General features: G+C 46.1%; 5 protein-coding genes across 5 annotated transcripts; all 5 read right to left on the minus strand.

The window, feature by feature from the left end:
- Positions 1-306: 306 nt before the first annotated feature.
- On the minus strand, positions 307-2,280 carry TbgDal_VI3520 (heat shock 70 kDa protein, mitochondrial precursor, putative; the record flags this gene model as incomplete). Its single annotated transcript, XM_011775857.1, has 1 exon — positions 307-2,280. The coding sequence occupies one exon, from the start codon at positions 2,278-2,280 to the stop codon at positions 307-309; it is 1,974 nt and encodes a 657-aa protein (XP_011774159.1).
- A 1,432-nt stretch (positions 2,281-3,712) lies between these two features.
- On the minus strand, positions 3,713-4,729 carry TbgDal_VI3530 (hypothetical protein, conserved; the record flags this gene model as incomplete). Its single annotated transcript, XM_011775858.1, has 1 exon — positions 3,713-4,729. The coding sequence occupies one exon, from the start codon at positions 4,727-4,729 to the stop codon at positions 3,713-3,715; it is 1,017 nt and encodes a 338-aa protein (XP_011774160.1).
- Positions 4,730-5,087: 358 nt separating this feature from the next.
- On the minus strand, positions 5,088-5,714 carry TbgDal_VI3540 (hypothetical protein, conserved; the record flags this gene model as incomplete). The annotated part of the gene is made up of 1 exon (XM_011775859.1): positions 5,088-5,714. The coding sequence occupies one exon, from the start codon at positions 5,712-5,714 to the stop codon at positions 5,088-5,090; it is 627 nt and encodes a 208-aa protein (XP_011774161.1).
- A 489-nt stretch (positions 5,715-6,203) lies between these two features.
- TbgDal_VI3550 (hypothetical protein, conserved) lies at positions 6,204-7,643 on the minus strand (the record flags this gene model as incomplete). Its single annotated transcript, XM_011775860.1, has 1 exon — positions 6,204-7,643. One exon carries the CDS (start codon positions 7,641-7,643, stop codon positions 6,204-6,206), a length of 1,440 nt encoding a protein of 479 aa, XP_011774162.1.
- A 299-nt stretch (positions 7,644-7,942) lies between these two features.
- TbgDal_VI3560 (AAA ATPase, putative) lies at positions 7,943-10,330 on the minus strand (the record flags this gene model as incomplete). Its single annotated transcript, XM_011775861.1, has 1 exon — positions 7,943-10,330. The coding sequence occupies one exon, from the start codon at positions 10,328-10,330 to the stop codon at positions 7,943-7,945; it is 2,388 nt and encodes a 795-aa protein (XP_011774163.1).
- Between the last annotated feature and the right edge of the window lie 1,284 nt (positions 10,331-11,614).

An 11,614-nucleotide genomic window follows, 5' to 3' on the forward strand; every position in this document is an offset into this window, starting at 1 on the left:
ATCATACCAAACAACAACACAAACACGAATATACTGGGAAAAATTAAACCCTCAACACAGCACATAAAAAAATTCAAAAACAAAAAACACACCAAATAATACCGAACATCGAAAGGAGAAAAAACATTTGTTCTTACCAACAAAAGAATAAAATAAAACACAAAAATCAGCATGTGTTTTTAAAAACCAAAAAAAAAAATAAAAAAGAACAAAATCAACAAAAAAAAATATATAGAATCCTCCATAAAATAGGCGTAAACATTTTTTTTTTTAAATGACTCAGTAATGCATCCACCAACATTTCACTTACTCCTTCTTTTCACCAGATGCCTGCTGCTGTTGTTGCTCACCCTGACCTTCTGTGCTGCTGCTACCAGAGCTACCGCTGTTCGCTGCTGCCGCCTGTTGGTACTCCGTGCGCCCACATTCCATCACTGCCTTTTGCAGTTTGTCAGTAGAAGCCGACAGTTCATCCTTCGTCACATTTGGATTCTCCATCACCTTGCGAAGTTCAGCCAAAAGGGTACGCACATTCTCCTTCTCAGCGTCCGTCACGTACTTCCATTCCGTCAGTTGTCGCTCAGCAGTGTTAGCCTGAGTCTCAGCATTGTTACGCACTTCCACAAGCTCCCGCTTCACACGGTCAGCTTCAGCGTGCATCTCAGAGTCGCGGATCATGTTCTCGATCTGCTCCTTCGTCAACCCACCATGAGCAGTAATGGTGATGTTCTGTGTTTTCCCAGTTGCCTTGTCCTTCGCAGTTACGTGGCAAATACCATTAGCATCAATGTCAAATGTCACCTCAATTTGTGGTACACCGCGTGGTGCAGGAGGAATTCCAACGAGGTCAAACTGACCCATCATTTGGTTGTCAGATGCCATTTCTCGTTCCCCTTGGAACACTTTGATTCCGACCTGTGTTTGGTTGTCCGCAGCAGTTGAGAAGGTTTGACTCTTCTTCGTCGGGATTGTTGTGTTCTTGGGAATCATACGTGTGAAGACACCACCAAGTGTTTCGATTCCAAGTGATAGTGGTGTAACGTCAAGCAATACAAGACCCTTCACATCACCACGGAGAACACCACCAAGTGTTGCAGCACCCAGTGCAACGGCCTCGTCAGGGTTCACACCACGGAACGGTTCGCGACCGAAGAACTGCTTCACAGCCTCCACAACCTTTGGCATACGCGTCATACCACCAACAAGCACAACCTCAGAGATTTCCTTCAGGTCAACAGCAGCGTCCTTGATGCATTGCTTGCACGGTCCAAGTGAACGTTGTACGAGCTTATCAGCAAGGGACTCAAACTTGCTGCGGCTCACCATCATCTGCACGTGCTGCGCTCCGTCCTGGTTAGCTGTGATAAACGGAAGGTTTACCTCCGTCTCCATCGTCGTCGAAAGTTCACACTTCGCCTTTTCTGCAGCCTCACGAATACGTTGCAGTGCCATCCGCTCCTTGCTCAAGTCAATTCCAGATGTCTTGCGGAATTCCTCCAGAATGTGATCAGAGAGGCAGAGATCAAAGTCTTCTCCACCAAGGTGAGTGTCGCCATTCGTTGCCTTTACCTCAAAAACACCTCCGGCAATTTCAAGTACGGAGATATCAAATGTTCCACCACCAAGATCATACACGGCAATTAAGCTGTCCTTCGTTTTGTCCAAGCCATATGCCAGTGCAGCAGCAGTCGGTTCATTCACAACACGGATCACATTCAGTCCAGCAATCGTACCGGCATCCTTCGTTGCCTGACGTTGTGCGTCATTGAAGTACGCGGGGCACGTCACCACAGCGTTAGATACTTTGCGTCCCAGGAAGTTTTCTGCCGTTTCCTTCATCTTCTCAAGTACGAATGCACCAACTTGTGAAGGTGAGTATTGCTTCCCATTCCCATCTTGTACCCACGCATCACCATTATTGCTCCGAATAATCTTGTAGGGCACATTCTTGATGTCGTGTTGGATGTGCTCATCATCGAAGCGACGACCAATCAGCCGTTTCACCGCGAAGAATGTCGACTGTGGGTTCGTAATCGCCTGACGTTTCGCTGCAAGGCCAACAAGTTTTTCCTGTCCTTTGAACGCAACCACAGACGGTGTCGTCCTGAAACCCTCTGTATTCTCAAGTACGCGTGGCCGGTCACCTTCCATTACTGCAACACAACTGTATGTCGTACCCAAATCAATACCAATCACGTCACCAGTTACCTTCGATGACTGCCACCGCGCAAACGGGGCAGACGCCAGGCACATGGGTGCGCATACACGACGAGCCAACATTTTATTACTTCACAAACTACTTCTTACCTTAGAAATACTTTACCACTTACCAACTTGTCTATTAAACCGATAAGAAGAAGCATTAAGTGGGAGAACGTTTTTTTTTTTTTAAACAGCTTTAGAACTTTGTTCAATAGTTTTTGCTTATTGCTTTGGTTTTAGAGTCTTCGTATCTATGCTATTTAACTGTGTACGTCGCTTGTTTTTAATATCGTACGTTGACGCTCTCTGTCGACAGGTTGACACGATAATAAAATATTATATTGTTGAAGTGGAAGGAAAGCTTCTTCGCAACATTTCATTTCTATCTTATGTTATTACAGTTACCAGTGTGCTTTGGCTGTTGAAAGAAATGCATTATCCTTTTTTTTAAAAAAGGGTGGTGTCTTTACAACATTCTCATCAGTTTTGCGAGGGAAGCGGCGACACACATGTCTTTTTCACAACGGCGGATGTCCCGTTGTTCCTTTTCCACACCTTGGGCTGGATAAAGAATAATTTAAACAGATTTCATAATTTGCTGATGGGTCCCCCTTGTCATAAGGGTTGTGTGTTATCCAGGCAGCTATCGTGAGGTAACTGTAGCAATTAAGGCGGCGCGAGCGTGTATTGTAAACATAACGAATACCTCTTTCGCAATATGCCCGCGCATCCCTTAGAAAATTTGCGTGGTTTGCGAAGGCTGGAGCATCATTATACATTCTTCCTGGCGGCTTCCTTAAATTAATGTCCGTGATATCTCTTTGAGCGTCATTGTGCGACTCACTACAATTAGTAAGTGAGAGTAGCTGCAGTAAGTCATGAGGGCATCCTTTTTACCATTACGGTACCTTCCCCTTGCATTGAAGTTTTAGGTTATCCTGTCATCCTGCACACAAACGAAACCCCCAAACCAAACGCCTTCGCCGTAGCCGTCGCATCTGCGTAGGAATATATTTACCCGCATTACTACGAAAACGATAAGAAGAAAATGGGATATGAACACGACACACAGGAAGAGAACCACTGATATTTCGTAGACGGTGTTACACGAATAACCAGTTGTATTCAGTGGCATAATTCGGAGACTTGCCACGAAGCACATGAAGAGGCCATTGACCAAATGTACAAAGTCTATTGGCATGTCGTAAACTTGCATGAGAATAAGGGAATGCTTTCTAATTAACGTGAAAATGTGAAAACGCTGGACTTACTGGACCCGCGCTGCACACTCGTGAAAAGTCACACAACTCTACTCGGCACGCGTATCTTGTTTTCTTAATTATTCTACGGCTCGCCAAGAATTCAGATAACGAGCGCAGTTTCTACCATTGATGCCGTCGTTTCGTGGAAAAAGCAGAAACAAGTCGATGCTCTCGTCGCAAAACAATACAAAATAAACCCACAATCGCGTGCGACAGATTCACAAGAACGCACCACAGAGAACAAAACCTCAAATAGGAATGGCTAGTATGTGTGAAACACCGTATTTAGTCGAGGAGAGAGCAGCCCATAAATCACTCTGTTGCAACATAACGGCAGGTAGAGACCATGATTCGGTATCAGGGACCGTTACGGATGAGAGCTTCTCCGCTCCGCTTGAGGGTGGCCCAGACTCATTCGTAAGTAACGAATGCAAATCCCAGTACCTCGTGGGCTTGGGATCCTCCTTCAAATCGAGACACGTCAGCTTCGCAGAGGTGTCTCCTGCCGCTATGTAGCCATTCCGCATCGCCACAGACCTGATAGGGGCCCGCTCTTTACCGGTTGAAAATGCTTCTTCCCTAACATTCCCCTCTAAGCACCTCAATACAAACACTCGACCACTAACAGTGCCGGTTGCCACCGCGCCAGTATCCGGGGAGGAGGTAATACTGATAATCTGGTCAGGAACGGCTAGAATCACCACGGGTTCGTGTCCACGTCTCACGTCATACAACATGGCTTTACCATCGTAAGCGGCAACAACAAGTGTGTTCTGAGTGAGTGCGGTACCACCGACGACGCAGGGCTTTGGAATGTGGAGGTTGATTCGCGCGGTCGATGTCTCCATGTCAATTATCTGTGCATCAGTGGGAGAGCAGGCCAGAAGAAGTGAAGGTTCATTCGGTACCTCCTTGAGTGAGAGCACAGCAGCTTTGTTCTGAAATGAATAGTGTTGCACCACATTCTTCGAGTGACGGGAGACAAGTACAATATCGCCACTTGACGATCCAGTAGCAAAGCACGAATCATAAGAAACGAAACTCGAGGAAATGACGGCACCCTCACCAAAATTACCATGAGGAAAAGTTTCTACATGCGTAACTGCTTGTCTTGCTCCGCATTGGGCGTGTTGTAAGTCTCCCATGTGAAATATGTGAGCCCCATTCATCATTGTGCTTGCAAGGCAGGCGTCCTCATTGCTTGCTTGCGTTAGGCACGATATACAGCCTTGCACCTCAAAGCAGGACGATCTCTCTAGCTTCATTGTTTCGGGTTGCAGCTACCGGTTACTGCTTACAGCCAAACAGCAATACCTAGTAGTAGAAAGAATATCACAGCTATGCCGCTTTCGTGATGGGCCAAGAAAACTGGAGGGGAGAAATAGAAAATACGCAGTGGGAAGGAATTGAGATAAGCAACAGAACATATCGGTAACGCGCAACCTCCGCAACACTGAGGAAAGAAACGGAAAACGCACTCGCACACACGCACGAACATGATACTCTCACATAGTCCTCATTCGGCTCGGACATTCAACACAACCGCAGGCATACTATTCTTAGGCCAGGAGCCTCTTCACACCACCCCAATGGAGAGTTTCCAGCAATATACTTCGCTACTTATTAACGGTGTTCCTTGTCTAATGGGGCCCTGCCACACGAACGCTTTTTGAAAAACTTGAATGGGTAAAAGACAATCCCGATAATCGAACCTATTGCAACGGCTGCAGGAAGGTGAATGGGGGAGTAAGCGAGTGCACATTTGGTGTTGAGTCGCACAAACTCGCGGATCCGTTCTCCCCATGTACGCTCGTTGAACAGCGCCCACATGCCCGGATAGAAAAGATGGGAGGCTAAAAGACACGACAACCCCGGGACCTGCGCACTGATAGGTCCGAGCCAAGGCATAAAACCATGCATCGCCTTCTCATTTATTACACCAGGCTCAATAATGTAGTAGTAGGAGAGCCAACTGGCAATAAAGTTTACGTAAAAGAAATCACTCATCATGCGCGGGATCAGTGTCTTCTTCGTGTCCTGCGTCTGCGACAGCTTCAGCAATGGAGAAGAGGGGGCGGAAACACAAAATGGAACCGCAAAGACCGTTGCACAAATGGTTGTGCGTATGATACGTTTAAATGTCAAATAGCCAGCAACCTCCTGGCGTCGTGCCGGCTCATCGTATTTCGTCTCTTTTCCTCTCGGAAGCCTAATGTACGGAATATCGCCTTCAGTCTTAACTATGAGCATCGTCACGTTGCGGTTTCGACAGACGGCATTCACCCTTTGATGCCATGGAAAGAAAAGCAAACAAGCAAAAAAAAGGTGGAATGTACTCAGAGATGGAGAGAAACATGAAGAGGAGCGGAACAGAAATGGGGTCGATAATATCAAAGAGAGTAAAGGGAAGAAAGAAGAGAGGCAACTGACTAACAGGTGAGAGGAAAATTGTCGCACCGTCTTTTCATTAACAACGGAGACAGCAAACGCACAGACAAACCGTCAGCCCTTTCTTTCACACGGACACACACACAAATATATGTATATATATATATATATATATATATATATCATTTTCAGCATTTCATCGTACCATAATAAAGTAGCAAATGTTTACAAAATATAAATTACAGCAATAAATAACTAGCGATTTAAGAACAAATACACGTACTCATGGCGACTGCACAGTGATATTCACACGCGGCCATACAGCGGTGAACCCGAAAACACAAGTTAAGCTTAATCCACTTCCTCCATACGCAGCACCTTGCACCAGTGGGTAGCCTGCCCAGCCCGTCGCTGAATTTTATCAGTGTCAAGAAGTTTGGGGTCTACATCGATTAGCTCACTGGTTTCCTCCGTGCATAACTCAAGTTGACGGACTCTGTAATGGAAAGTTTCATCCACAGACTTGGTGAAAAAGAGGGAAACGCACGCGTTCATCAGCACACCTCTACAGTCGCGTAATATCCTCTGCGCCTCCTGAAGAACAGTGAGCGTTCTGTCAAACGACTCCTTCCGGTCTCGAAGTTGGGCGAGTTCGCGCGCTCGCTCCAAACCTTTTCCCAGTGATTGTTCCTCAAGGACGAGGCTCCTCTTGTGGTTGGTCCATCTTGTGTAATAACTGAGAAAGATCTTTTCAGCGGTGACTTCTCCCACTGATTCACCCCTCTGACACTGATAATACATGTTGTTATGCTGCACCCAGGGACCAAGACAAACCCAACAGTATTCGTGGCGGCACCTTGTGCACGTCATATGATTGCAGCCCTTGTCCTTTTCGATCGGGACATGACAATTTGGACACTCTTTGGTATTCGACTGAATGTACACTAATGAAGGTTCGTACTCTTTAATCAACTTCCTCCACTTCTCTAGCATCTCACAGGTTGCGGGGGCATGGGGCTTCCCAGTGCATTTGAAACAGAACTGCAGATCACACCTCGCACAACAAACGTCCGGTCCGGACCGCCGAGGGACAGCGACTCGAACGATTCCGTCACATGGCAATTCGTTGGGGCAACAACGCATGCTTGGGTGGTTGCTAAGGTACTCGGTGAGAAACCGTTGCTGGGCACGCTTTAATTCCTGCGGTGGCAGCAACAATTCCAAAGCGCTCATTGTTACGAGACTACAGCACCCTTGCTTGGGACACCGTCTCTCCAGTAAGTCCTGAGATTTGTTGACGGCGTACACAAGATTTCTTCTCAAACATTCCGCACAGAAAAAGTGATGGCACCTCGCGAGCGCCACTCCGTCACCAACACTAACACTTTCCTCGCATACAGGGCACACAATTGGTTCAGTATTTTTTACCAATGGCGGACCCTGTCCAACACCATAAGTAATACCTGTGGTTGAGTAGTCTGTTATATTCAGTTGACAGTTGATGCTACTTTGTGAATTCATGTAGTTCTCAAGCGTGTCGTCATCCAATTTCCAGTTATAGTGTCGAAGAACCAAAAACGCAGCCTCTTCTGGGAGGTCAAGGATTTCACTAGCCTTCTCCACGTCATCGTGGAGTTCCTTCATAGCATCACGAGCCGAAACCGTAGTAAAGATGGTTAAAATAGTGGACATGCCTTCCGGTTGCCCCGCCATACCAAAGTGGGCCACGTCAAACGACTGATCGTCGTGATCACAAACATCATCGATATTGCCACACGAATTAACGTTCATAAATTTTTTAAAAAATTAAACACTGGGTGACCGAGTACTCTTACCCTCCACACACTAATTTTGCTCTTACGAAGTCCTAAGGGGTGTAAAAGAGTTACAAAATGGATTTTCTACATGTTAAAACCAAAAGTAGGAACACATAACAACCTCATTAAATGCCCTCATACTGGTAAGCAAGGGTAAATGCAAATAGACCCCAACATGCAGATGAATAATACAAAGATAGCGACGCGTTCTCTTAAACGTATTTGTTAAAGAGGTGGTGGAGGGGGCTGTTAATATAAGATAACAAAAACTGCTTACTTCATCGACACACTTTGCCCAAGTGCCCATCGTTTATACCATTCCACGTCCATGGGGCTGACGCGGGGCCTCACCTTCTGCAACGCGGCATCAACGTTTTCGGTAGAAATGTACGGACTCTTCACCCCAGCCGTCACACACTGAAAGGCTGCTTCCTTGATAACTGCAACAACCTCGGCGCCAGTGTAACCCTCCGTCCGAGCAGCCACATAATCCGCATCGAGTTCCGGCGATAAAGGTATATTTCGAAATTGAATGCTGGCAATCATCTTCCGCTCATTGATGTCCGGCAGCCCAACATAAACCTTTCGGTCTATGCGACCAGGACGTAGAACCGCCGGGTCTATGTTATCAGGGCGATTTGTGGCGGCGACAAACACCAATGCATCTGTACCCTCGTTGAGAGCAGCAGGAAGACCGTCTAGTTCGGTTAAAAATTGAGAAATAACACGATCTGCCACACCACCACGACCACGATGTCCGCACATACCATCAAGCTCATCGATGAAGACAACACATGGTGCGGCGGCACGAGCACGCGCAAAAATGTCACGAACTGCCTTCTCGCTGTCACCGACCCACTTTGAGAATACCTCAGGCCCTTTAACCGATACGAAATTCATTTTGGACTCATTGGCGAGCGCCTTCGCCAACATTGTTTTGCTGCACCCCGGGGGACCGTACAAGAGGACTCCTTTCGGTGGTGAAAGATTGAACTTACGAAACACCCACTGCTGCTTTCCGAGGCACCATGCCACACAATCCTGCAGCGTCTTTTTGGCCACTTCGCTACCCCCAATATCACTCCATTTTACGGACGGAATAGAAACCTGAAACTGTCTAAGAGCAGATGGAGGCACAATCTTTATCGCCTCTGTTATAGAGGAATCGGTTATTTCAGTCTTCCCAGTTTCCTTAAATGCTTCAATGGATGCCACGTCAAGTAATCGAACGAGGTCCCGCTGAGTGAAGCCATTCGTCGACTCAGCCGCTAGAGAAACAAAACTTGCCGTAACTTTCGCTTGCCCCCCAAATGTTTTCAGACGGTTTTGAAGGAACTCGCGACGCTCCTCTGCGGACCCAGGTGCCAGTAATTTTACCTGCTCACCAAAACGGTCGTATGTTAGTAGTGACCGTGGTAAAGACTCCACAGAAGCCGCAGAACCCACAACGCGTACATCCAACTGACGAATCCGAATGTCATCTAGTTCACTAGCCAGAGTGGACGCTAACAGTCCCTTTGCCCACCCAGATTCAACAACTCCATTGTCTCCAGTGGCACAGACAAGATGAAGGTCATCAATGATTACCGTGGACGGGGCGCCAGCTTTCGCGCGAACAAATACTTCTCGAAGAACGGTCGAAGAGGAGATATCACACATGTTTCCCTGAGACAACACCTCAACACTCACCGTTTCCACCTGCCGTGAGTGAAGAGTTGCAGCCTCATGCGCCTCCCTCCTCAAAAAGTAACTCTTACCGGTGCCTGTATCCCCCAACACGAGTAAGTGAGATTGCTTTTTTTCCACCCCAACCGGCACAGGTTCGCCATCAAACAACTCAGTTTCACAGACTGTACCGCGCCCAATGTACCTAATCTTCGACCCATCGATAAGAATCCCCAAATCGATCTGTCGGACATCCGTATCGCCCTCAACGCATCCCTCAGCTACGGATTTACAACAACATTCCAACACATCAACGTAATATGGAACCGTGCCAACATGCAAGGCAGCTCGCATCCCGCGGAACACCAGACGCCGTTGATACCGCCGGCGAAATGCAGAACACACTTGAAGGAATGGAATGTCGGAGGAGCTTGTCAACCCATCTGCACCAACGGCGATTCGTGCTTCTTTTGTTATTTCCAAAACCAGAGATGAGATCGGTATTAGAGGACAAATGTCCTTAGCAACAGATACAGTCACCTGTTTCCCACTGAATGCAGCAGCCACTTCATCAGCAAGCATAATGGTCTGTGAAGCACATGAAGAGGAACAAAATGCCTCTACGAATGCCCGAACAGATCCATCACCTTCCACACACAACACCGCTCCACTAATGATTCCTAACTCCTTTAAAGAGTGAGGCGAAAGCCGTGCCTCATTGGAGGGCAAACAACTATCTGAACGGACATTCAGGGAAACTGCCACGAAGCTTTTACTTCCTTCACCGCCACAAGTAACGTCGGCAACCTTCGCCCCGGACAACACTGAGGTAGTGGATTTCATGTCATTGTGTCGCGTATGTTCACCGCGTTGATTAGGGATTTTTAAGCGCGCATCTCCACCAGCACCGCCACCGGAACCATCATGATGGTTATTTTCATTGTTGCTACCACGCCGCCCTTCACGGTGGTTCGGCCGCCTTGCTTTGGCGCCCATGTCGTTGTTATGCGTGACTTAACCCTTGCACGCAACTAATGGTACGTACTGGGTTTAACACGCTCTACACCACAAAGGCGATTACACACAGGCACCAAAAAAAAAAAGGTACAAACAACAAAAAAACATATATGGAGAAAATTTGAGATGAAAAACACAGAAATATATAACAATACCTGTCTAAAGCAACGCATAAGAACATGGCAAAGGCGAAAGTAAACAACCACATCCCAATTTATCAAAGAAAAAAAATTATACTTTAGTTCTTTATTTACGACCGGTGGTTTCTCTTCTCTTCAATTTTTATAATGTCAAAAACATGAGTGACAATAATATTTAAAATAATGGTAATAATAATAATATGAACGACAGTAATAATAGGACGTTGAGAACAATCTCAGCTTCCTTTCCCTCCCTAGACAATCTCACATGTTCACAAAAATCATGAACACCAAACAAAATCCAATCACACATTCTGCGTGTCTCTTTTCTATTTTATCGGCTGAAACACCGAACAAAATCAAAATAATAACAAATAATCAACCTCTTTCCTTCTTTTTAACCGCCACCTCTGGACAAAAATATTATTATCTCAAAAACTTTCAACAAACATAGCTTTAACACAAAGCTACCAAACATCATACCAAACAACAACACAAACACGAATATACTGGGAAAAATTAAACCCTCAACACAGCACATAAAAAAATTCAAAAACAAAAAACACACCAAATAATACCGAACATCGAAAGGAGAAAAAACATTTGTTCTTACCAACAAAAGAATAAAATAAAACACAAAAATCAGCATGTGTTTTTAAAAACCAAAAAAAAAAATAAAAAAGAACAAAATCAACAAAAAAAAATATATAGAATCCTCCATAAAATAGGCGTAAACATTTTTTTTTTTAAATGACTCAGTAATGCATCCACCAACATTTCACTTACTCCTTCTTTTCACCAGATGCCTGCTGCTGTTGTTGCTCACCCTGACCTTCTGTGCTGCTGCTACCAGAGCTACCGCTGTTCGCTGCTGCCGCCTGTTGGTACTCCGTGCGCCCACATTCCATCACTGCCTTTTGCAGTTTGTCAGTAGAAGCCGACAGTTCATCCTTCGTCACATTTGGATTCTCCATCACCTTGCGAAGTTCAGCCAAAAGGGTACGCACATTCTCCTTCTCAGCGTCCGTCACGTACTTCCATTCCGTCAGTTGTCGCTCAGCAGTGTTAGCCTGAGTCTCAGCATTGTTACGCACTTCCACAAGCTCCCGCTTCACACGGTCAG

This window comes from Trypanosoma brucei, chromosome 6 (assembly GCF_000210295.1).
Source record: "Trypanosoma brucei gambiense DAL972 chromosome 6, complete sequence".
Lineage (NCBI taxonomy): Eukaryota > Euglenozoa > Kinetoplastea > Trypanosomatida > Trypanosomatidae > Trypanosoma > Trypanosoma brucei.